This window comes from Grampus griseus, assembly GCF_964374135.1.
Source record: "Grampus griseus genome assembly, chromosome: 5".
NCBI lineage: Eukaryota > Metazoa > Chordata > Mammalia > Artiodactyla > Delphinidae > Grampus > Grampus griseus.
In genome coordinates, this window is record NC_138998.1 from 78,511,413 (window position 1) to 78,537,865 (window position 26,453).

At 37.9% G+C, this 26,453-nt stretch overlaps 1 protein-coding gene across 1 annotated transcript; it reads right to left on the bottom strand.

Moving 5' to 3' along the window:
- Positions 1–1,847: 1,847 nt before the first annotated feature.
- Positions 1,848–26,058, bottom strand: TIMMDC1 (translocase of inner mitochondrial membrane domain containing 1). Its single transcript, XM_082655576.1, has 7 exons — positions 25,638–26,058; positions 23,066–23,231; positions 19,579–19,667; positions 19,078–19,145; positions 8,102–8,180; positions 4,774–4,884; positions 1,848–2,509 (listed from the first exon to the last, which is right to left on the bottom strand). Exons 1-7 carry the CDS (start codon positions 25,829–25,831, stop codon positions 2,359–2,361), a joined length of 858 nt encoding a protein of 285 aa, XP_082511702.1. The 5' UTR covers positions 25,832–26,058; the 3' UTR covers positions 1,848–2,358.
- Between the last annotated feature and the right edge of the window lie 395 nt (positions 26,059–26,453).

The window sequence follows — 26,453 nt, forward strand, 5'->3', positions numbered from 1 at the left end:
TACAAACCACACACAAACTTTTTTTTCTATTTAAAATTTATGAACTAATCAATAACTTGTTCTAGAAAGTAACTGCAAATGAAAACAGCTTCATAAGTTCATTTTTGTAATAAAAATTGGCATATCTATTTTGTTACTTCAAAGACATATAAAGGAATTAAAATTTATTTTTAGTTAAATTAAAAAAAAAACAGTTCACAACTTGAATGTTGGTATGTAGGGGACTTACAACTCAAAGCAATAGTAAGGTTGGAGAGTGATAATTTGTTTAGTTCACATTGGACTGATACTCTCCTTAAATGGCTTTATGCTAGTTTAATCTCATTTGTAAAATCTTTATGAGAAGGTTCTCATTTAAAATGAGATAGGTTTTATGTATGTACAAAAGAGTAAGCTGTCTTTAGCAGAAATTGATTGAAGTAATGAAAATAGCATTCCATAGGGCTTCCTTACATTCCTAAAGTGGCTTTTCCTCCATGGTATTTCTGGATCCCTCTGACATCAGCAGAGAATTGAAAAGAAAGAAGTGGCCAACTGCTGTTCCTACATCACTTAACTCATGACTCCTCTTTCTCTGAAATTGCCTTCCATGCTCATTGGACCAGGAGTGGACGTGATTTAACCTGGGGCAATCAGACATTCTCATTTGAAAATCTGGAGTTGCACAGCAAGTTGATCAAGTTTCTCAAACGGGGCTGGATTTAAAACGTTTAATTTTGGTAGCTGTAAAGGGGCTAGATTAGTCTATATAGTCTATGGAACAGAGGTACACTTTTAAATGGTTGCTCACAGAACAAAATTACAAGAATTTAAACAAACAAACAGCTACCAAAAAAAAAAAAACACACCAGGAATTGCCACATTAGTTAAGATTCATAATCCTTGGACATGATCAAAAGGAGACCTCTAGAAGTAACCACAAAACAGTACAAACCTAAGAGACAGCTTACTTGTACTTTAAATAAATTATAGTAAATTATTGCTTATTACATTTAATAAATGTGTTACTACTATTTTTTCAAGTAGTATTTTTTACTTTTATTATTCTGATATTTTTGTGATATGAATAAAATTATTTTAAAACCAACCATCTAATTCTATAAGTTGAAGGATTTAATCTCAATGTGGTTGTGAATAGAACAATAAACAGATTGACTAAGTACCAATTTGTCAGCAATTTATGAATGGGATAATTAAGAAAAACATGCTTTTGGGAGTGTGGCAATAATATGTAAATCATGGTGAAAATGTGCTGGTGCGTATCCTTTTAACCTCTAATACCTGTTGTTAGATAATGCCCTGTGTGCCACTGCATTGTGCTATGTTTTACACACATCGTTTCATTTAATACTCATTCTGAGGTAGATACTGTTTCATGTGACAGATGAGAAAACTTGAGACTTAAAGTAAAATGGCTTGGCTGCAGGTCACATGGCTGCAAAGTTCCAGGGCTGAGATTCCAAGCCAGTTGTTCTGCCTCCAGAGCCCACGGCTTTAGCCCCTACTCTAGGCTGCTTCACAAACCCTGCTCATGTGAACAACAGTATTTTCAGAGTAGGAACCAAGACGTCTAACCCCAAAACAAAGCACTAGCAGTTTTTTCCTCTCAGTACACTCAATTCAGTCATTCTCACCTCTCACTGAGTAAAAGTTATAATCTGCAGGGCAGCCTCCTTCTCAGGCAGCAAGCTCCTGGAGTGTAGAGACAGTGTATCTATTCTGAGTAACTCTTGTATACTATAGCAGAGATACTTGTCAGCATTACTGAGATAGGAAACAAGGTCGGTTGTTTCTTTAATAATGCTTACCTACTTCCTTTTTGTTAAGTTTTATATTATTTCAAATGGCACAGGAACCATCTTTGATTTTTATTAAGACAGAACCAAACACGGCTACACATTTAGGTCCTTACTGTTTCTAAGACTCAAGGGTGCAAGGGTTTCACAGACCATTTGCCTTACCTGGTTCCTTCCTCTCCTTCCTAGTGATCCCTACAGTACTCTTTTAAAGGGCTACAAGAATAAATTTACAACCTGTACAATTCAACTTTAATATTTTGGGAAATCTTAATTTACTATTGTATAATCCAGGGAAAAGAAATCTATATTGATCCATCAATATAGATATAATGTCAAATATATAGATCAATCAATGTAGATAAAAGTATGTACTTAAATTTAAGGATGAGTAAAGTAAGAGTACAGTAGCCCAATTCTTGGTTAAAAAAAAAAGTAAGAGCAAGTCACTGCCACTACAGATGCCCATACTTACATCTGTCAGCAGCCCAACTAACTGGCATTCAATGGACATAGCAACACAGCTTTCAACTCTCCAACGAGTTTTAAGTCCAGAGTATGTTCAGTCTTTGTCTTGTTTATCTGCTGACGAAGGGTTTCTAGGAAGACTTAGCAGTGCTTCAATCTTCTTAGCATCGGCCTTGGATCGATTTTTCTGTAAATTACTTTCAATTTCTTCAGGGAGGAGCTCAGTAAAGTGTAGTCTGGCTTTCCTGTAATCAAAGAACAAGAAGGATATATCAAGTACTGCTCTATTTCTTTGGTTTTTAGAGAGAATTTTTTTTAGAAAGATAGTGTTTGTCTTATACTCCCTTACAACTTGTGAGCAAACATTGCTCCTTGCACTTCAAATACAATGACTTTCTTCTCTCTCCTAACCTGTTCCACTTACAAGCCAGCTAGGAGTCTCACATTACCATCGTGGACATTGCCAGCAGTAGCTCTGATCCTTAAGATATTCCAGAGTTCTCGAAGGGGTGGCATGCAGTTGCTGAATGAAGCACCCTGAGCTAAGGTGTGAGCCTCAAACCAATCTGTCCTCTTGCCCTCAGGGCCCAGAGGGGATGTGAAACACCCTGCCACTCTGTTAAACTCTGTTGACAGACCTTGTGGGACATGCACAAAGGTTACAACATTGGTAATCTCAGTACGGAAAAGTCACATAGGGCAATACTACATACGTGTATTTACTAGGAGTTAAAAAATCGAATTTCCAAATAACAGATCAGTTCTTTCTCCAAGTCAAGTATTAGTGTCTTCCTGTCTTTAAGTGATTATCAGGGTCACCTATGACTTTCTTCTCAACTCTTCATAACCAGATTTGACCATATCTTCTTTCATAGCTCTATGGAAAATACAGCCAATGTTCTGTATTTTCTGCTCACTATGTCAATTTTCTAGATTCTCACTTTGTTGATTTCTCTATACTGTAGTTATTTTCAAGCAAAGAAGCAGACATATAAAAGGTTCTTAACTATTTATTAACTGTCCTCAGAAATACCACATATATATATTATATATATATATATATAAATATATAAATAACCTATACACTTCTGACACTATTTCCTTCTGCCAAAATATTCTTTCATTTCTATAATTCCAGTTGTTGTTTTTACCCATTCTTGAGGTTTTCCATCTCTAAATAACTGACCAACTTCTCTAGTTTTTTTTTTCTGGTTTCCTTTTTTTCTGATTGGAATACAATTATTATTTGTTCATATTTTTCCAAATGTTAATTCTTCTATAACTTCCTATATCAGATTCAAATAACCAGATATTTTCCTTACTTTTCCAACTCCTTTCTCAAAGATTCCTTTTTTAAAAAGAAGTCTCTTAGGACACCTAAAGGGCTAGAAATAAGCTAATGCTTTCATGCTTTTAGCTCTCCATAATATCAAATTATATATATGATGGCATTCAGAATTTTAAGTACTTTATCCTAGAACCTAGAGAGCAGCATATCTCACTCACCTTCTTACTACGGAAAGAAGACAGAACAAAACAAACATATGTTGAACACTGTGGTGTGATTCTTCCCTTAGAACAGCTGAGAAAACTGAGGGCTTGAAGTTAAGGAAAACATCTACTGTCACAGAATTAATTAATAGTCTAGCTGGGATTTAAGGTTTGTTTTCAAGGTTTCATTGGCTCTAAAATCAATGCTTTTTCTCCTATAGCACCTGTTCTTGGAAAACAGATCTACAGATATTAAGAATTTCCGTGTGTGTGTGTGTGTGTGTGTGTGTGTGTGTGTGTGTGTGGCACAAATGGAAGTTTCCAATAAAAACATGGGAAAAAGAAGACTGCTTATCTACCAAACCACCAAAGTAGCAGCAGCAGATGTCATCTTAGTGGCCAGGAAGCAGAACCATGAGAATCATTTGTACCAAAGTGCTAGATGGCAGCCTATTATGATGATCTTAAAAAGAATTAGCATGAAGTCTGCTATTGCTGGACCCCAAGGAGTGACTAGATAAACAGGTGACAGTCTGTATCCTTCTCAGTGGCATCTAGTCCATGAACAGCCACTATATCTACCTAATGCCTATTGTGTCCACAGCAAGAAGTAAAATCTTTGAATGTGGAGGCCTAACATGCTCTGTATTGTTCATAGATGTATGTGTAAACAAGGATATCATCTTTTAAATAAAGCTCACTCATTGCTGTTTACTTCCTTTAGATAATTTCTATGCAGTCAAAAACACAGGAAAAGAAAAAATATGCAACCAAATGACATTTACAACATTTTAACTTAAAAAAAAATGTATCTAAGGAAAGATTCTCAATTAGTGTCTTTCTGTTTTCCATTCTCCTTAATTAAAAAGATTAAAAGACCAGGTAAGATGCCAGGTGAAGGACTCAGTAAACAGAAACTCTGTGAATTGAGCGGCAATTTAGAGTACTTATTTCAGAGGGCACCACTGTCCACGGATAGGAAAGCCAGACACCCCCCTGGTCTTAACATGCTCCTTACCGCTCTTCCAGTTTCAGCTCCTGGAGTGCTTTTCGATCCTTCTGTTTTCTCTCCTGAACTGTCTCACCACAGTACTTCTGAAGTGCCATCAACAGGCTTCCTATAGGAGTGCTGAGGGGGAGGCAGAGGGAATGCTTAGGAGAAAGAGCTGTTAACCACGCGAAACATGAGTGTCTCTGCTAAGGCGCGAGCAGCACCAAACGAGCCACTTGCTCACTGACAGGTACAGGAACATTTGATAATTAAAGTGTCCTTGTCAAATAAAAAAATATTAAGATAATTTCCTTCCTGGTCTGAACAATAGGAAAAACAATCATTGCAACTTCCTAAATTTAACTGGTATAAAAACAACAGGTCTATAAATTGGCTCTGATTTTTATCATGAGTGATAAATAAACCGGGAAAAAATACATTTATGACAAGTTCTAGTAAATAGCTTTATACTGAAGGTTTCTCAGAAATGAAATTAATACCAGGAATGGTGCCAGAGCCCCTTAAGGGACAAGAAATGTGAAGGGTATTGAGGGAAGGATGCTACTGGCTTTTGGGGCTGAAGCTGCCAAAACATCCTAAAATTCAAGAGTCTGGCACAACTGTCTCACCAGAATGCCAACAGTTACCCATTGAGAAACTGATTTAGATAATAATTATTACAGTAATGAAGAGGGTTTGGGTCATGTTTTCAAAGAGAAGGAGTTTTTGACTCTGACACAACTTAAATTCCTTCTGGTTACAACTTAAGTTGTAACCACATTTTAAAAATTATTTTTGCTAGGTGGAAATGTTCATTGATGATGAATGAATAAAGAAAATGTGGTACTGTATATACAATGGAATATTATGCAGTCCAAAAAGGAAGATCCTGTCACATGCTGCAACACGGATAAACCTTCAGGACATTATGCTAAGCGAAACAGGCCAGTTACAAAAGGAAAAATATTGTATGATTCCACTAATAAGAAGCACCTAGAGTAGTCAAAATCACAGAAACAGAAAGTAGAAAGGTGGTTGCCAGAGGCTCTGGGGTGGGAGAAAGGAGAATTAGTGTTTAGGTACAGAGTTTCAGTTTTGCAAGATGAAAAAGTTCTAGAGATCTGTTGCACAACAATGTGAATACAGGTAACACTACTGAACTGTACACTTTAAAGTGGTTAAGATGGTAATTTTTATGTTATGTGTTTTTTTTACCTCAACAAAAAAATATTTTTGCGGCTAATTTCAGCAATTTTTCCCTTCAAACCAAGCTGGTATATTAACAATACAACAAAAACATCAGCAATAGATTATAATATGTTGAATTTTAAACGTTTTTTAATTTAAAAAAAAAAGAATCCATAAAGTTACAGTGTTTCCTCCCCAAAGTGGGGTAGAAAAAGGGAGGGTAAGGGAGAAATAACTCTTCTATTCAGATAAATGCCAACTAATAAAAACAGAAGAAATGACAGAACTAGCAAATCAACATTTTGCAACTTTTACAATAACTGATTACATTAGGGATCATCAATGGATCATTGAAACCACTAGAAGAAAGACATCTGGAGAACGGGCTATTTACACAGTCTCACCCCACAGATTCCTTATTAAGCACAATGGCAAAAAGATACCCTTGCAGTGGAGAAATTTAGTAGATACCAAATGTGGCAGGCAGAAGTCTAAAATAGCCCCCCAAAATTTCCTGCCCTAATTTCTCAACTATGAGTAAATGATGAACTATTATGCCCATGATTAAATTGTTACATGGCAAAATGGATTTTACAGATGTAATTAAGGTTACTGATCAGTTGAATTTGAGTTAATCAAAAAAGAGATTATCTGGGTGAACCCTCTGCAAGGAGAGAGTTTTTTCCAGTTGGTGGCAGAATGGAAGTCAGAGAGATTAAAAGTCTGAGAAGGATTCAACATGCTGGTTGCTGGTTTGAACATGGAGGGGGCACGTTAGAAGGAATGTGGATGTCTCTAGGAACAAGGTGGTGCCTGACAGCCAGCCAGCCAGGAAACGGGGACTTCAGGCCTACAGCCACAGGGTTCTGTCAACAACCTGAATTTTATAGAAACACATTCTTCCCACAGAGCCTCCAGGTAAGAACCTGCCTGGACAACACTTTGATTTTGGTCTTCTGAAATACTAAGCAGAGAACCCATCTGTGCCTACCCAGACTTCTGACCTACAGAAAAGTGATACTGGGTTGGCCAAAAAGTTCGTTTGCATTTTTCTGTAAGATGTTATGGAAAAATCTGAACAAACTTTTTGACCAACCCCATATAATAAATGTGTGGTGTTTAAAGCTTCTGAGTTTGTAGTGATTTGTTACACAGCAACAGAAAACTAATACACCAAGTTAACATCACTTACAATGGGTGACATAATATGTCTCTTGATGTGATACACTGAGAAGGACACAACCTCACCTATGTTGTATTCTTGGTGAAAACATTAAACCTAAATCTAATCATGAGGGGATAATCAAACAAAATTGAGAAATATTCTGGGCAAAAAAAGGCAGTGGAACTGTTTTAGCTTAAAGGAATCTAAAGAGACATAACAACGAAATGCAACAATTAGATCCTGGATTTTAAAAAATTATATATATATGACATTATTGTAATAACTGAGGAATTTTGAATATGGACCCTATCTTAAATAGTATTCAGTCAATCAATGCTAAATTATTTATTGTGGTAACTGTACTGTGATATCATTGGAGAATGTTCTTCATCCTGGGAAATACATGCTGATGTATTTAGGGCTGAAGAATTATGAGGTCTAAAATACTTTAAATGGTTTAACCAAAAGAAAAAAATAGAAAAGGAAATATACACATGTCCCACACATAAACAGAGAGGTAGAAAACAAATATGGAAAAATGTTAACAACTGGTGAATCTGAGTAAAGGGTTATATGGGTGTTCAATGTTCAATTCACTCATGTTTTCTACAGGTTTGAAATGTTTCAAAGTAAAAAGTTGGAGAAGAAAATTCTTAACGTTTATTAAACTATACAAACAAAATCTAACTCCAAATTTTTTATAGAATGTGCTTGTTAACTGTTTCTTATTCCTTTTTCCTGCTACTTATAAGTACCTTTGCTCAAACCTCAAATAGTTTCAGGTGTTAGAGATATTTAACAGTTTTTATCCGGTGAAAACTAGAAGTAAAATCAAAAACTGGGGTACAATCAGAATTGGACAGTCAAAGCTACTGCTAATACAAGACTAGAGACCTTTTATAGGCTCTAAGTATTAAATTTGCTCTTTAGAAATGATTGCAATTTTTAACAGAGAAGGCATTAAATTATATTAATTTAGAATCAAACCATGTTAACACTTACCCCAGCAAGGCTCCAATTATGCCACCAGCTACCAAGCCATGCAGGCCTAAGTTTATCCTAAAAAGACTTCCAGTGATAGCTATTTTAAAAGAAACAAACAAAGGGCAATATTAAATCACCTTTAAACACCAGAGTTCCATTTAAAAATGTTCCTCCATAAGAAGGACATAAATCTCCAAATAAGCTTTTTGAACCCAACATTAATATACCACCACAACCTAGATTTCCTGAATCTAAAATGCCAATACAGCCAGCTTCTCATCCACTCTGCAGGTTCAAATGAAGAAACGTTCCTTTTACAAACAGAATTGCTCAGTCGGTTCTATGGACCCAGCCTCTTCTCATTATGCTTCATTTTTGCCAACCTCGCCTTAAAAATCTGTTATTTCTTCACTTCCACGTCTTTCATTTGTTCCTTCTTTAAGGAAAGTTTTCCCCAAATAATTAACAAAACCTTCACTAGAGCCTGCAGTTCATGTCCTCCCCCAGCCTCATCTTTCTGTACTGCTACGCTACACCTCTCAAGCAGGCCTGCAAGTGGGCAGTTGGCCTACAACGCCACCTGGTGGCCGGGGCATAGGTCCTCTTTCCTTCCCACTAAGACTGTACACCCAAGATGTCCATTCATTTTCCTCTTTCACTACGTACAACACAACGAATGACACTTCAGGTGGTAACAATTTTAAAATTAACATTTGAGGTTTATAGTTCTTATTTAAGTACTTATTTAATTTAAATATTCATTGTTTTAACTTTTCTAAATTTAAAAAATTTTTCAAGTGATGATATGAAGTTGTTTGTAATATCCTATTATTATTATTTTATAGACTATGCATTTAGAGCATCCAGCATACCCAGTTATCCAATTCTTTAACTTTTTTTTTTAATATTTTGGCTGTGCTGCGCAGCATGTGGGATCATAGTTCCCTGACTAGGGATCAAAACCCACGCTCCCTACATTGGAAGTGCAGAGTCTTAACTACTGGACCGCCAGGGAAGTCCCCGTCTTTTCTAAATTTTTAAATTAACAAGAACAAAAATCACCTTTAATTCCATTATCCAGAGACAGCAAAAAATTTGGTCTTTTTTTCTAGGCTTCTTTTCCAAACAAAATATTTTTTAAAAACCTATTAGAATAGCCAAACTCTGGAACACTGACAACATCAAATGCTGGTGAGGATGTGAAGCAATAGAAACTTGCATTCATTCCTGGTGGGAATGCAGAATGGTAATGTTACTTTGTAAGACTGGTAGTTTCTTATAAAACTAACGTACTCTTACTATACCATCCAGCAATGACACAAGAGTTGAAAACTTTTGTCTACAAATACCTGCACACAGGTGTTTATAGCAACTGTGTTCATAATCATCAAAACATGGAAGCAACCAAGATGTCCTCAACAGGTGATGGAAAAATAAACTGTCGTACATCCAGACAATAGAACATTATTCAGCGCTAAATAGAAATGAGCTATCAACCGCTAAATAGAAATGAGCTATCAACTCATGAAAAGACATGGAGGAATCTTAAATGCATATTATTAAATAAAAGAAGCCAAACCGAAAAAGCTACATATTGTATGATTCCAACTATACAACATTTTGGAAAAGACAAAACTATGGAGATAGTTAAAAAGATCAATGGTGGCCAGGGGTTGAGGGTGGAGCATGGGGATCAATAGGCAGAGCACGGATTTTTAGAGGGGAAAATACTTTTTATGATATCATAATGGTGGACATATGTCATTATACATTTCCCCAAACCCACAGAATGTAAAACACCAAGTGTGAACCCTAAGGTAAACAGGACTTTGGGTGATGATGTATCAATTTAGGTTCTTCAATTGTAACAAATGTACCACTCTGGTGTGGGATGTTAATAGCCAGAGAGACTATGTGTATGCAGCAGGGAGGAAGTATATGGCAAATCTTTTATCTTCTGCCCAATTTTGCTGTGAACCTAAACTGCTCTAAAAAACTGTTTATTAGAAAGGAGGTCAGGGGCTTCCCTCGTGGCGCAGTGGTTGAGAATCTGCCTGCCAATGCAGGGGACACAGGTTCGAGCTCTGGTCTGAGAAGATCCTACATGCCTCGGAGCAACTAAGCCTGTGCACCACAACTACTGAGCCTGCGTTCTAGAGCCCGTGAGCCACAACTACTGACCCCAGACACCAAGAGCCCATGCTCCGCAAAAGAGAAGCCACAATGAGAAGCCCACGCACTGCAATGAAGAGTAGCCCCTGCTTGCCACAACCAGAGAAAGCCTGCGTGCAGCAACGAAGACTCAACGCAGCCAAAAATAAATAAATAAATTTATTAAAAAAGGGGGGTGGTGGAGGACGAGTGGTGGGGTTTAGAAGCTGCTAGAAGCCAAACATAAAAAATGGAGTCACACTCTTTGTTACACAGGACCATATTTCTGTGAAGTCTTTTTCAATCTGGATGTTTTTTATTTCTTTTTCTTGCCTGAATGCACTGGCTAAAGTCTCCAGTATAATGCTAAATACAAGTGTATTCATCTACTTGTCTTGTTCTCAATCTTAAGGAAATCATTCAGTCTTTCACCATTAAATATGTTAGCTGTTGTTCATAGATAATCTTTATCAAGTTAAAGAAAGTCCCTTTTAATTCTAGTTTGTTTAGAGTTTTTATCATGAATGTTGGACTTTTGTCAAATGCGTTTTCAAACTAACCTTGAATTCCTTAAATAAGTTCCACATGGTCATGGTGTATAATCTTTATTCGTTGCTGGATTTGGTTAATAATATTTTGTTAAGGATAAAATTGTGTATATACTCTTGAGGGATGGTGATCTGTAGTTTAGTTGTCTACTTCATCTGGCTTTGGTATTAGGATAATATTAATAGCCAGGGAAGCCATCTGGTCCTGGACTTTTCATTGTGAAAAGATTTTAATTAAATATTTAGTTTATCAATTTGTTATAGGGCTATAGGGATTTTCTATTTCTTCTTGAGCAAATTTTGGTAATTTGTATCACCCCCACCCCCCACCCCGTGGTCAATCTTGCTAAAGGATTGTCTATTTTGTTGCTCTTTTCAAAGAACCAACTTCTGGTTTCATTGATTTTTCTCTTGATTTCATTGAATGTCATTCTAATTCTATTATTTCCTTCTGCCTGCTTACTTTAGGTTTATTTTGCTCTTCATTTTCTAGTTTTTAAAGGTGGAAGCTTACTCATATGAGATCTTTCTTATTTTAATTTGACTACACCTCATAATTTTTTTTTTTCCCCCACACTGCGGCATGCGAGATCTTAGTTCCCTGACGAGGGATCGAACCTGCACCCCCTGCATTGGAGGTGTGGAGTCTTAACCACTGGACCACCAAGGAAGTCCCTGCACCTCATAAATTTTAATATAATGTGCTTTAATTTTCACTCAGCTCAAAATATTTTAAATTTACCTTCTGATTACTCTTTGGTTTATGGTTTAATTATGAATGTGTTATTTAATTTCCAAATATTTGTGATTTTCCCCCAATTTCTTTTTAGTTTAATTCCATTGAGGACAGAGAACATACTTTGTGAGATTTCAATCCTTTTAAATTTATTGAGACTTGTTTTATAGCCTTGCATATGGTCTAGCTTAGAGAATGTCCCCTGTGCACTTGAAAAGAATGAAAATTCTGCTATTGCTGGGTGGAGTGTTCTAGAGATGTTACTGTGTCATGTAGATAGATAAGTGTTCACGTCTTCTATATCCTTGTTGATTTTCCCTCTAGTTGTTCTATCCATTATTAAAAGTGGAGTATTAAAGTCTCCAGCTACTGTAAAAGTCTTCAGCAACTGATTGAGTTGTCTATTTCTCCTCTCAATTCAAAGTGTTTGCTTCATGTATTTTGGAGCTCTGTTGTTAGATGCGTATGTTTCTAAATGTTGTATCTTCTTGGTGGATTGTCCCTTTTAACATTATAAAATGTCCTTCTTTGTCTTCTAGGACTTTTCTCTTAAAGTCTATTTTGCCTGATACTAGTATAGTCACTCAAGCTCTTTTTCTTACTGTTTGCACAGTATATCTTTGTCTTTTTATGTTCAACTAATTTGTTCCTTTAAACCTAAAATATGTCTCTTGCAGACAGCATATAGTTGGATCCTTTTTAAAATACAGTTGGACAATCTCTACTGATTGGAATGTTTAATCCATTCATGTTTTAATGTTTTTATTGATATGGTTAGATTTAGATCTGCCATTTTGCTATTTGTTTTCTATATTATCTAATTCCTTTTTGACCCTGTTACTATTTTTTAAAGTTACTATTTTATTATTTGCTTTAGGGATTATACTATGCATCTTATCACAGTCTACTTCAGATCAGTACTAATTCCAGTAAAATGTAGAAACATTGTTCTAATACAGCTCCACTCCTCTCCCTTCTTTGTGCTATTATTGTCATTTACGTTAGGCATATATGTTTAAAAACAATACAATGTTATTATTATTATTTTACACAACCATATGTATTTTAATGACGTTAAGGGTGGAAACAGTTAAGAAAAGAAAGTGGAAACAATAGATTCACAAACTCTTTCATATTAACCTATGTATTTACCATCTCTAGTAATTTTCATTTCTTCCTGTGGAGCCAAGTAACTATCTGGTGTCATTTCATTGCTCCAAAATAAGTCCATTCCTTCCCCCTCTTTTGTGCTATAATATATAGCTTTAAATGTTGTATGCCCAACACTTCAATTTTATTATTATGTAACTTTTTTAGATCAGTTAGTAGAAGAAAATATTTATACTGCCTTCAAGAATTACTTATATAATTATCTTTATCAATGCTCTTCATGTAGAATCAAGTTACCATCTGATATCACTTCCTTTAAGCCTGAAGAACTTCCTTTAATGTTTTTGTAAGGTGGGTCTGCTAGCAATGAATCCTCTCTTTGTTCATCTGCCAACATCTTTTGCCTTCAATTTTGTAGGATGGTTTGCTAGATATAGAATTACTAATTGATAGTTTATTCCTTTCAGCACTTAGTAATTCTACTGCCTTCTGGCTTCCACTGTTCTGATGAGAAGTCAGCTGTTAATTTTATTGGGTATTCCAGTATGAGTTGTTTTTATCTTGTTGCTTTCATGATTTTTCTCTATCTTTCAACAGTGTAACTATTATGTGTCAATCTGTTCATGTTTATTCTTCTTGGAGTTTGTTGAGATTCTTGGATGTACAGATTAATGTTTTTCATCAAATTTGGGAAGTCTGTGGTCATAATTTCCTAAAATACTTTTTCTTCCCTTTTCTTTCTTTCCTCTCCATTATCCATGTGTTAGTATTCTTGATTGTGTCCCCTAGATCTCTGAGGCTCTGTTCATTTGTCTTTAATTTTAAAAATTCTGTCCTTGATAAAAGATAATCTATATTGATCTATCTTCAAGATCACTGATTCTCTTATGCTCTCTCAAATCGGCTGTTGAGCGCCTCCTCTCCAGTGAATTTTTAATTTCCATTATTGTATTTATCAACTCTGGAATATTCGTTTGATTCTTTTTTGAATAATTTCTACCTTTATTGATATTTTCTATATGGTGAGTAAATGTCATCACACTTTTATTTCTTTTAAAATGGCTTGAAGTCTTTTGTTTGCTATGTCCAATAGATGGCCTCTGTCAGAGACATACCCAGTGACTGCTTTTTTTTAAGTCTCCTGTTTTTGTATATCGTGTGACATTTTTGCTGTTTTTAAAAATCAGGCATTTTAGGTAATAAATTATAGCAACACTGGAGTTGGAACATCTCCCTACCAGGGGCATGGCTGTGGTTCTTTGCTTATGTAGTGATTTGCCTGTACCAATTCTATGGAGTCTTTGTTTTTTGCTGTTGTTGTTTTTGTAGAGTGCAGCCACAGAAGTCTCTGCTCAGTTTTTATATTTATGCCTGGCTTCCTAAGAATCATACCAGCTTGGTAGTCAGTCAATGATTTGTCAGAGGTTGTGATTACACATCTTAAGCCAGTAAGGCTGCTACCTTTTTTTTTTTTTTTTGCAGTACTCGGGCCTCTCACTGCTGTGGCCTCTCCTGTTGCAGAGCACAGGCTCCGGACGCACAGGCTCAGCGGCCATGGCTCATGGGCCCAGCCGCTCCGCGGCATGTGGGATCTTCCCAGACCGGGGCACGAACCCGTGTCCCCTGCATCAGCAGGCGGACTCTCAACCACTGCGCCACCAGGGAAGCCTGGCTGCTACCTTTTGTCAGTGGATCTGTCTGTGGCTTGAAGAATGCACTCAAGGTTTAGGCAGTTTATAAATCCTTTCTGGCTTTTACTTTCTATGTTCATGAGGCCTCACAATTAACCAAAGATAAGTAGCTTGCTAGGGCCCTTACCAGTCTCTCCTGAGTGTGCTTACACATACAGGTAACTTTCTGGAGTTCTGGGGATTAGTAAGATCTTACTGAAGTCCGCTTTGGCTTTCTTGTTCCCTGGACATCCCTGGTAAGATTCTGCCTCATCTGCCAATCTATTGCTTGCCCCAAACAACATCAAAGCCTCAGGTTAGCTGTGTGATACTGTCCTTCCCTAACTGTTTGCTATTGTTTTCAGCAACACCCTTAGGCATGGAATTTGCTGTGCTCTGCTCCATATCAAGTCAGTCACCTCAAACAGCAGAAGTATTGTTCCTCCCAGCCTGCCCTGCCCTTGTGGAACTTCAACACCATGCAGCTGGGTGTTAGGAGGTGGAAGAAGCCCCAAGCTGAAACACTACAAACTATTCCCACTGTTCTCACTGACATTCAGTAGAAATTCTTGAATAAATGCTTCTCAATTTGTTGTGTGCCTCTGGTCAATTCTCAGAATCTTTAAATGGTTGCTTTTGATAATTTTGTCCAGCTTTATTATTACTTTTGAGGGAGAGGATTTGCCAAGCTCCTTACTAAGGCATTCTAGATGCTGAATATACTTTTATGAATGTCCAGACCAATGCCAAATAATAGTGGTGAGGGAAGACATCCTTACCTGAGTCTGACTTCAGGATAAATTAGTGTTATACCATTGATTTTAATGTTGGTTGCTGGTTTGAGATAAAAATATATATTGTATCAGATATATTTTTCTATTTTTATTTTACTAATATTTACATTCAATCAAGAAACCTTTATTCTACCCTGCTATATGTTAAACAATTGTGAAATAAAAGGCTAACACTTTCTCTGAATTCAAGTAAGTCGTCTAGTAGGGAAGCAAAACAAGTAAACAGCTACAACACAGTGTTATAAATGCTTTGATAAAACTGTTTACAGTGAACTATGAGAACACAGGGGAAAGGTACCTAAGGATAGGAAAATGTGAGCTAGGAGAACCCTCTAGGGAAGCTGAAGCTGACAGATGAAGTGAAACTTGAAAGACAGGTTAAGTATAGAGCTGAATGAAATTAGTTGTGGGAGTTGGAAGGTGGATTCAAGCAAGCATTCTTGTAAAGCAAGAATATGCTGGGTTTGAGAAATCCAAGTAGATTATAAGTTTTGGGCAAGAGTGGTGCATGGAGGTCAGGTCAAGAATCGACATTAGAGTGATGGGAAACTATGGAAGAATCTGAAGCAGAGAAGTATTAAAATCTTATTCATATTTCAAAAAAGTCAGATAACAGTAGAGGTGAAGCAAACCAAGATTAGAAACAGGGAAGACCTGTAGTAGCAGTGGGAACAAAGAGGAGGTGAGAGAGTCCATATATATTTAAGGAATAAGACTGATGGAACTAGGGCTTCCCTGGTGGCACAGTGGTTAAGAATCAGCCTGCCAATGCAGGGGACACAGGTTCAATCCCTGGTCCGGGAAGATCTCACATGCCACGGAGCAACTAAGCCCGTGTGCCACAACTACTGAGCCTGTGCTCTAGAGCCCGCGAGCCACAACTATTGAGCCCGCGTGCCACAACTACTGACGCCCACACACCTAGAACCCATGCTCCTCAACAAGAGAAGCCACCGCAATGAAGCCTGCTCACTGCAACTAGAGAAAGCCCGTGCACAGCAACGAAGACCCAACGCAGCCAAAATTAAATAAATAAATTTTTTATAAAAAAAAGATTGATAGAACTAGAAGTCTGGAAAGGGGAAATAAAGGGCAGAACCACATCATTAACTGATTTCCAATTTTGGAATTTAACAGATGACAGAGAACATATAACAGGAGTAAATCTGCAAGTAGGGGAAGAAAGACAAGAGTTTGGTTTGGATACAGGCACTTGAGCCTACAGAATATCCATGTAAAAATGTTCACAAGTTAAAACCAGGCAAGCTCTAGCTGCTACAATGCTATTAATGTCTATTTCTAGTTTTATATTTTTAAATGTTTTCATTAAAACATTAAGCTCAAATTATGTATATGTGCGTTTGCCTGTGTGTGTATACACAGAGAAAGACAGAGTGCACCCAAAATAAAAGAGAGCATAAGTGATAAAGCAAATGGGCTAAAATGTTAATAATAACTGGGAATTCCCTGGCGGTCCAGTGGTTAGGACTCTGTGCTTTCACTACTGAGGGTCCAGGTTCATTCCCTGATCAGGGAACTAAGATCCTGCAAGCTATGCAGCTGGGTGGGGGTGGAGTAAAAAAAAAAATGTTAACAATAACAAATATCAGTACTAAAGGGTATTGCTCATGGTGTTCCTTGTATTTTATTTTTGCAACTTTCCATAAGCTTGAAGTTATTTCCAAATAAAAAGTAAAAAACTGTTATGTGCAGTATGTGTATGTTTTTGTATGTGAGAGAATGTACATGAATTAGTGAGTGTTTGCATGTATACGCAGTTAACTTCATTTACATTTCTGGAAATGTACTGGATTTGTACTGGAAATGTAATGAAAATGTTCAATACTTTTTTTTTCTTTTTAAACATTCATTTTAAAGAGGGCATTATCTACCAGAGGCAGAGAGCTTTAAAATAAAATCCAATCTCTTACCATGAAAAATCTGGCTCCTTTCTACTTCACCTTACCAATCTCATCTCAAGCCATTCTTTCCCTTATTCACTATGTTCCAGTCATATTATCCTGCATTTGAGAAACCTTAGAGCCCTCACCCTTGACGTTCTCCCTGCCTAGGCTACTTCGTTGCAAGCCTTGCTCCTTTCCATGCTTCAGGTATCAGCTTAAATGTCACCTCCTTAGAAAGGTCTTCTCCAGTACGGTACTGGCACAAAAACAGAAATATAGATCAATGGAACAGGACAGAAAGCCCAGAGATAAACTCACACACATATGGTCACCTTATCTTTGATAAAGGAGGTAAGAATATACAATGGAGAAAAGACAGCCTCTTCAATAAGCGGTGCTGGGAAAACTGGACACCTACCTGTAAAAAATGAAATTAGAACACTCCCTAACACCATACACAAAAATAAACTCAAAATGGGTTAAAGACCTACATGTAAGGCCAGACACTATTAAATTCTTTGGGGAAAACATAGGCAGAACACTCCATGACATAAATCACAGCAAGATCCTTTTTGACCCACCTCCTAGAGAAATGGAAATAAAAACAAAAATAAACAAATAGGACCTAATGAAACTTCAAAGTTTTTGCACAGCAAAGGAAACCAAAAACAAGACGAAAAGACAACCCTCAGAATGGGAGAAAATATTTGCAAATGAATCAACGGACTAAGGATTAATCTCCAAAATATATAAACAGCTCATACAGCTCAATATCAAAAAAACAAACAACCCAATCCAAAAATGGGCAGAGACCTAAATAGACATCTCTCCAAAGAAGATATACAGACTGCCAACAAACACATGAAAGAATGCTCAACATCACTAATCATTAGAGAAATGCAAATCAAAACTATAATGAGGTATCACCTCACATTGGTCAGAATGGCCATCATCAAAAAATCTACAAACAATAAATGCTGGAGAGGGTGTGGAGAAAAGGGAACCCTCTTGCACTGTTGGTGGGAATGTAAATTGATACAGCCACTATGGAGAACAGTATGAAGGTTCCTTAAAAAACTAAAAATAGAACTACCATACGACCCAGCAATCCCACTACTGGGCATATACCCTGAGAAAACCATAATTCAAAAAGAGTCATGTACCACAATGTTCGCTGCAGCTCTATTTACAATAGCCAGGACATGGAAGCAACCTAAGTGTCCATCAACAGATGAATGGATAAAGAAGATGTGGCAAATATGTATTACTCAGCCATAAAAAGAAACGAAATTGAGTTATTTTTTGTGAGGTGGATGGACCTAGAAACTGTCATACAGAGTGAAGTAAGTCAGAAAGAGAAAAACAAATACCATATGCTAACACATATATATGGAATCTAAAAAAAAAGGTTCTGAAGAACCTAGGGGCAGGACAGGAATAAAGACACAGACATAGAGAATGGACTTGAGGACACGGGGAGGGGGAAGGGTAAGCTGGGACGAAGTGAGAGAGTGGCATGGACATATATACACTACCAAATGTAAAACAGATAGCTAGTGGGAAGCAGCCGCATAGCACAGGGAGATCAGCTCGGTACTTTGCGTCCACCTAGAGGGATGGGATAGGGAGGGAGGGAGGGAGAGGCAAGAGGGAGGAGATATGGGGATGTACGTATATGTATAGCTGATTTACTTTGTTATACAGCAGAAACTAACACACCATTGTAAAGCAATTATACTCCAATAAAGATGTTTAAAAAAAAAAAAAAAAGGTCTTCTCGATCACCCTGTCCACATTAGATCCCACTGCCCCACCTATTTGTTACTTTCTATCATAGCAACGTGTTTTTTTCCCATCCACATTAGATGATAAAACTCAATGAAGGCAAAGACCTTATCTGTTTTGTTCAACAAGTACACCAAGGACCAAGCACAACGTTTTCCATACATTTTGCATGAATGTTGAATGAGGTGTGATGAGAAGCCAACCAAAGAATTCAGTAGCCATGACTTATAAGTCCTTACATATTTCCTAAACCATATTTGAGATTGAAAAATATAAACAAAACAAAAATGTCTTACCTCCTGCAATGACAAAATGGCTTAGGGCATTTTTATTTCGGTACACATTTAGACCAGTGTTCACTGTACTGAGAAGAAGGGAGGAGGAGGAAAACATCATTTAAAGCATATCTCATTTACCTTCTTGACTGTAACTTTCACTAAAGTGATATGTATTAGTTTAGAAGAGCCTACTATGTCAATCCCTGGTGCTAGTCTAGGCTCCTTCAGTGTGTTTCAGATTGCTAATATGCCAATAAGCAACAGAACGTAAAGAAGAGTTCTGCAGAGTTCCTCTGACTTAGCAAACCTCTATCTATTATGATATTAGTTGGCAGACCTTCATCCATGCATACAAAAGTACAACTGAACCAATCTTTTAGGTAAATAGATAAAAGTTCTTAAGAAAAAGGTATCATGAATCACTTTTATATGGGCGTTCAAACTTTGTAATTCCACTGCTCAAAAAATGTGCTCCTAAAAGAATACCCAAGACCATTCATCACAATTCAGAGAACTTACTTGAATATAGTCACAAACATGGCCGTTCTCCAACTCCAGCGCCAGCCGTACCGGATGAAGCCTCGTGTGGCAGCACGATGTGCAGATTGCTAAAGTTAATAAAAAGGCTGTGAGGTTCTGAGACACCCTGACACTTTCCCTATTTTAAAAATGTGGTGGAGGAATGTCAGCTAGGCATTAAGTAGGGACACCTGAACACATAGAAACAATAGGAAAATGTCTAGAAATATCATTCTTTAAGTACTGAAACTTAAGTGAAAATGCCATGTGCATCGTATTCTATCAGGAGGTGTAAAAGGAACTAAGAGATGAAGTGTCACACAAGTAATCCATCAATTAAGTAGCAACTAAGAATCTATATGACAAACACCATGACAGACATAAAATCAGTATTAGACATACTTTCTTTCAAGAAATTGTGGGGAAAAGAAAAACACAAAATAAAGAAGAAGCACAGAGTATACTGTAAAGGGTAAGGATTAAAGTTATACAGATGTGCAGGAAAGGAGGAAAGGAAGAAAAAAAGACAATCTTTACTGACCACCTTCTATGTAAACATTGTTAACATATTACCTCACTTAATCTTTACAACATTTTCTTCAAGCAGGTGTTTTAGTTTTAACTAAAACATAGAGAGGAAGTTTTTCTCAGCCAATAAGGAATAAAGTCAGAACTGGAAGTTAGGTTGCCTGTTTCCACAACTCATTTTCACTAGACCACAATGAAGCAAGTCTGGCATAATACTGTGAGGGTAAAGCCAAGATTTTTAAAGAATGTGACAGAAACCCTAAGTGTAGTCTTAACTACTATATGATATTGGGCAAGTCAAAACCTCTCTGAAAGGTATCAGTGCGAACTCATGGCTTTTAAAAAATGGGTAGATAAATATAGAAACAGATATAGAAATGTGCATGAATGTGCACATAAGTCACACACACATACACATTTCCTAACTCTATCTGCCTAGAGCCTAGAAGCCATGATACCTCAGTAGCAGTGAGCATACCTAGCACTAGAACTTGGCTTTTAAATACCATTTTAAAAGAAACTACAGGTCTTTGGTGAAATGGGCTTATGCCAGGGCTGGTGCTTAAAAAGTAAAAGATGTACCAGAAACACCTTGCTGTGCCTTTTAGAAAGTAAAGGCGTGCTCAAGGAGTAATGGGGGTCTTCCCTTGTGGCGCAGTGGTTAAGAATCTGCCTGCCAATGCAGGAGAGACACAGGTTCGAGCCCTGGTCCACAAAGATCTCACATGCTGCGGAGCGACTAAGCCCATGTGCCAAAACTATGGAGCCTGTGCTCTAGAGCCTGCAAGCCACAACAACTGAGCCTGTGTAACACAACTACTGAAGCCTGCGTGCCCTAGAGCCCGTGCTCTGCAACAAGAGAAGCCACTGCAATGAGAAGCCTGCGCACCGCAATGAAGAGTAGGCTCTGCTCACTGCAACTAGAGAAAGCCCCCATGCAGCAACGAAGACCCAATGCAGCCAAAAAAAAAAAAGAGTAACGGGGACATATCAAAAGGACACAGGAGCTAGATTTAAGGGGCTCCAATTGTCCAAATCCAGGCCAATTTGAGTATCAAAATAAATGATGATAATAATGGATTATAAAACTACAGAATAAAATAAGAATCCATGAGTCCACATTGAATAAATAAATTATAAATAGATAAATGGACAAATAAATAGAGGGAAAGTGAAAGCTCTTCCTTACAGTAGAATACTAACCAATAAATATAAATGGAATGATGGAATTAGAAAATGGCCATTTGGCAACCACCACAGTAATAACTGCTTTAGGCAAGAATTAGCATTGAATACTAAAACTAGAGGGTAGAAATTTGATGAAAAATAGGATATTGGCATAGTCTCAAAGTAGCTAAAAAGTATTCATAAGACACTTATTAATTACAAAGAGAAAAAAATAGTAATTTTACAGTGGATAAACCTGGCAGGGACCATCTTAACTAAGTGACTAAAGTAAGCATCACCAGTTGAGGGACAAATAGATATCTTGTGCTCCTTATCCTTACCTACTGAGGAATACAACATCAGTTCTAGGGTATTCCTGTGAAAACACATAAGTGAAATCTAATCACAAGAAAACATCAAACATCCAAGTTGACGGACATTCTATAAAATAAATGGACCATAGTCTTAAAAAATATCAAAGTCATGAAAGTCAAAGAACAACAGAAAAATTGTTCCAGATTAAAGGAGACTGACTAGAGAGGCATGACCGGCAAATGCAACACCTGATCCAGTATTAGATCCCGGACCAGAATAAAATTTTTTTAATGAATTGTTTACTTTTTTTTTTTTTTGCGGTACATGGGCCTCTCACTGTTGTGCCCTCTCCCGTTGCGGAGCACAGGCTCCAGACGCGCAGGCTCAGCGGCCATGGCTCACGGGCCCATCCGCTCCGCGGCATGTGGGATCCTCCCGGACCGGGGCATGAACCCGTGTCCCCTGCGTCGGCAGGTGGACTCTCAACCACTGCGCCACCAGGGAAGCCCCTAAATTGTTTACTTTTAAAATAAATTATATTAGTGGGACAACTAGCAAAATTTACATAAAGTCCATAGGTAAGATAACAGTACTCTGTAAGTGTTAATGTCTTGCTCTGCATAATAATATTGTGGTTATGTAAGAAAATGTCTTTGTTTTTAGGAAATGCATGCTGAAGCACTCATGTGTCTATAACTTACTCCCAAGCAGTTCACAAAAAAAATAATAGTATGCCTTATACAGAGAGAGAATAAGAAAGCAAATGTCGTAAAATTTTAACATTTGGAGAATCTGATTGAAAGGTATACAGGAATTCTTTGTATAGTCAGCCCTCTGTATCCTCAGATTTGGAACCTGAGGATGTGGAATCATGGATATGTGGGGTCTATGGTACTGTGCCTTTTTATACAAAAGACTTGAGCATTTTCGGGTTTTGGTATCCGCAGGAGTCCTTGGATCCCAATCCCCCTTGGATACTGTGGGACACTGGTACTACTTCTGCAACTTTTAAGTCTGACACAATTTCAAAAAAAAGCTTCAAAAAACTAAAATTTCTGAGCTGTAACTTTCTCACTAATACAGTAGAATTGATGTACAGAGCTAAGATATAACAAATGAGTTAGCACTCTACAAGCTATAAAGCTCTAAGTGTTAATTATTGTTTTAGTGTGAGCTAGTGTACTGCAGGAGGCATTTTGAATAGGATAAATATGCTACAGCTGAGCCATGACGATTTAGCACGGGTGTAGAAATATATTTCAGAAAGTAGAGCCATAAGTGGTGATCAATTCTGAAGATAAGATAAGTGGTCTGACGAGGCTCGTGTATGCACTTTAGCATTAGTACTTGCATTGCTGTCAAGTACAGACTTTGTTTCCTAAACCTTCCCAACCCTACCACCTAACTAGATGACTAAGTGTAAAAGGAACAGCTAAATTGGCATGCCCCCAAATACTATTAGAACACCAGTACATACCACTGCATCAAGCTGGTTGTGGTAAATTTCTGCTTGGCTCTGCTCAATATAGTGCTGTTTAGCATGAATAAAAGCTGGTATCCCCCCATATGCCCAGCCAATGACGCCTGCTGAAATTGCCGCCTTGTAAATATCCTGAAGTTCTTTTGACGTTCTCTGCTGTTCACTAAACATCAAAAAGACAGTGTTGTTTGGAATTAGTTTATGCATACTGCTCTCCAAAAGACAGTATGATCAGAATTATCTCAAATGCTAAAAGGGCTACACTTTTCATGATGGGCAGAACCAGTTAAATCTTCTGATGAATTAAATGATTATATTACAAGTAGCTCAAATCTCAGCCAAAACTAATCTATGCTTTCAGAAATTAAGCTAGTGGTTATTCTTGGGAAGGCAGTGACAAGGAAGGGGCACCAGGGGGAGATTCTGGGATGCTGTTAACAGTCTTGGGGCTGCATACACAGCTATGTTTGCTTTGTGAAAAGTCACTGAGTGGTATACTTATGTACATTTTTCTAGGTGCATACTATACTCCAATAAAAAGGTTGTTTTTTAAGGTTATTTTATTTGATGACTATTACAGCTCTACCATATCCCTGTAAACAGAAAGAATTTGTGAACTGGATGTACAGATCAATATTTCCCTTTCTGAATTTTTAGATAACTTTTGGAAATTACACGAGCTTATGAGATTTTAGGACAATATATGCCAGAATGAATTCCTAGATGTAAAAAAAAAAAATCAAAACTTTATCTTTCTGAATATTTAATTTTTATGTCATGCTCAGATGGGCCTGTATTATTAAAGACCATTGACTAAGAAAGCTCACCATGCAGTGGGCAACACAGACAAACCTAAAATAACAGGGAAAAACTACCATTTAATCCAATCTATTACTCTCAAAAGCATAAGAAACCAGAACCCATACTGGAGCTTCCAAGACGTCCTCTGGAAATTGCTCTAAGAAATAGCTAAGTTTGTAAGTGTTCAGTTACTATAAATAATGGCCCTCCTACATAAGTAAACTACTAAATGTTAATTTTTTACATTACTAACTTGCTTTCTTCAGAGGCTGTACAAGTGTTTAATTCTAATTGCCAATAACAACCACTACATTTCTGAAATCAGAATCAGTAAGTTTTTATAGTTCCTGCATATACAAGAGAGAAACCTAAATAAAATCTCTTAGAAAACTAATTCCTATATCAAGAGGAAAAACTGCTATAAGCTGAACTTTCTATTTTATCTTTTATAATGAATAAGGACCAAAAACAACATCTACATAAAAACTGGCAGAATTCAGAAAAGAGTAAATGTAAAAGAGCTTAAGATTTAACAAGCCAGGAAATGCAATATGCTTTCCTCTTTCTCATCCTCTGAAAAATTCCATGACATAGGTGACATTTTTCTTCATTTTATAGATAGAGGCTCTAAGAAGTTACATGATTGGCCCTAAGAGCTAATGAACGGTGAACAAACAAGGCATAGTGGTGGAAAGGACCTGGACTATAAGTAACAGCAATGGGGTTGTGGTTCTGGGTCTGTCATCCACTGCTAAATGACCTGCAGCCAGAACACAATCACTCTGAACCCAGGTTTCCTCACCCATGACATGGAAGGGAGAATGAAAGTCACACTAAATTATCTTCCAAATTTCTTTCAGCTCATCATTCTGTTGTTTATAAAGCTGATCAAAATAACACTTTTCTGTTGTGTACTACACAGGATCGTTCACAGATATCTCAAATTTTGGAACGACCAATGAGAAGGGCGGCCTCGGTATCTTTAAAATGAGATGATGAAACTAAATAAAGTAATTAAATACAATTCCACCAGCTCCCCTGCCCTATCTCAGCAACATACTAAAACTTAAATGTTAATTTATCCACTTGATAACACAGTGTAGTATATGGTAAAGTACTTCATAAGAGGGCTAACTTTTCACCAGTAAGTGATGAATTTTAAAACATGATGAAATTAACTAATTATCCTGAGGTTTCCATGAAAGTTAGTTTAAAGGCTTATTTTATTCTTTATTGTGAAACATCCTTATTTGTGAATCCAGCTAATATCTTTTCTTTTATAAACTGATGAGACAACAGTTGCTACTATTTTTTTATATATTCCTTATTTGGCAGAATAAAAACTTTACAACTCTCTGTTATCTCTCCAACCTCCACTTTTATGGCGAGGAGAAGGGCTGCTGTTCATGAAAATTTGGGATCAAGTGAAACGTGAAAAAGAATACTGGAGTGGAGTCCTGCAGATCACTAAGTAGCTTGCTTCAATTCTTCTCATCTGTAAAATCGGGGGATTACACTAAGACTACAGTCCCTAAAACCCCTAAAAGCTCTGACTTTCAGTTAATCTCACCCTTACCATCTGAAAACCGGCCTGTCAACCAATAGAACTACCAAACGGCAATGGTAGGATACAAATCTGGAATACAAATATTAAAACCCCAAATCCCACAAAGATAAATCCCACCACTCTGGGGTCCTTCGCCCTAGATGACACAGGCAGCAGGTCACCTCCTTCGAACCCCTCCCCACAGACAGTAGGTACTTTTACTCTTTGACAAACAGCTCTCGGAGGCGGTCCCATCCGGATTCCGGGTTTTGGGGTTCTGGGACGTAGGAAGGCAGCTTCTGGTCTTTCACAAGAGCCTTGGGATCGGCGGCCACAGCTTCGGCAGCAAAGACCCGAGGGAAAGGACTCAGCGCCCTGCAGAGGAAGCTCCGTGGCGCCGGCGGCGGCACCTCCATGGCCCTCTACGAACCTGCCGACAGACACTCGCTTGGGCGCTCAGGGCGCCAAGGCCTCCCGGAGGCGCCGTGGGAGAAGAGCGAGGATAACTGCAAGAAGGAGTGGACGAGTACCCGTACACTACGCCCGAGCTAATTCGCGGCCGTATCCGCTGCCACACCGCCTGACAGACTTGCCCTCAGTGCCAGGCCTCACTTTGGAGGCCCTTGGACACACGAGACAGGAAGTCCCGCCCCAACGAGGGCAAAGGCCAAAAGAGGAGCAAAGGCGGAGCCAGATCCGAACACACTTCCGGTTGGAGGCGGGAAGGACCTCTGCGGTGCGGCGTCGCCCCGCCGGAAGTGAGGTGGCGGAGAGTAGACACGCTCAACGCTCTCTGGACCCCACTCTGGCGTCACGTGCCTGGTCTTCCGGCGCCCGGAAAACGGGAGAGTTGGGCAGTTTGCAGGCGGCGAGACGTGTTCTCAAGCTGAAGTAGGTTAGCGTATTTAAAACGGCAGAAACCCCATGTAGGTGAAGAAAGTGCAGTGTTCACTACAAGTGGAGTACGGAAAGGGGAAGGCAATTTGCGCAAATACAAGCCCAACTTACCCTGTCACGGACTACCGGGCTGGGTGGGGT

What these genes read in the sequence shown, in the direction of transcription:
- TIMMDC1 (XM_082655576.1), bottom strand. Translation starts at nt 25,831, where the DNA reads ATGGAGGTGCCGCCGCCGGCGCCACGGAGCTTCCTCTGCAGGGCGCTG. An exon ending in ACAACCAGCTTGATGCAGTG is followed by an intron (nt 19,668 to 23,065) that starts GTATGTACTGGT and finishes TATTAACTTTAG; the next exon opens with CAATCTGCACATCGTGCTGC. An exon ending in GAGCTGAAACTGGAAGAGCG is followed by an intron (nt 2,510 to 4,773) that starts GTAAGGAGCATG and finishes CTTTGATTACAG; the next exon opens with GAAAGCCAGACTACACTTTA.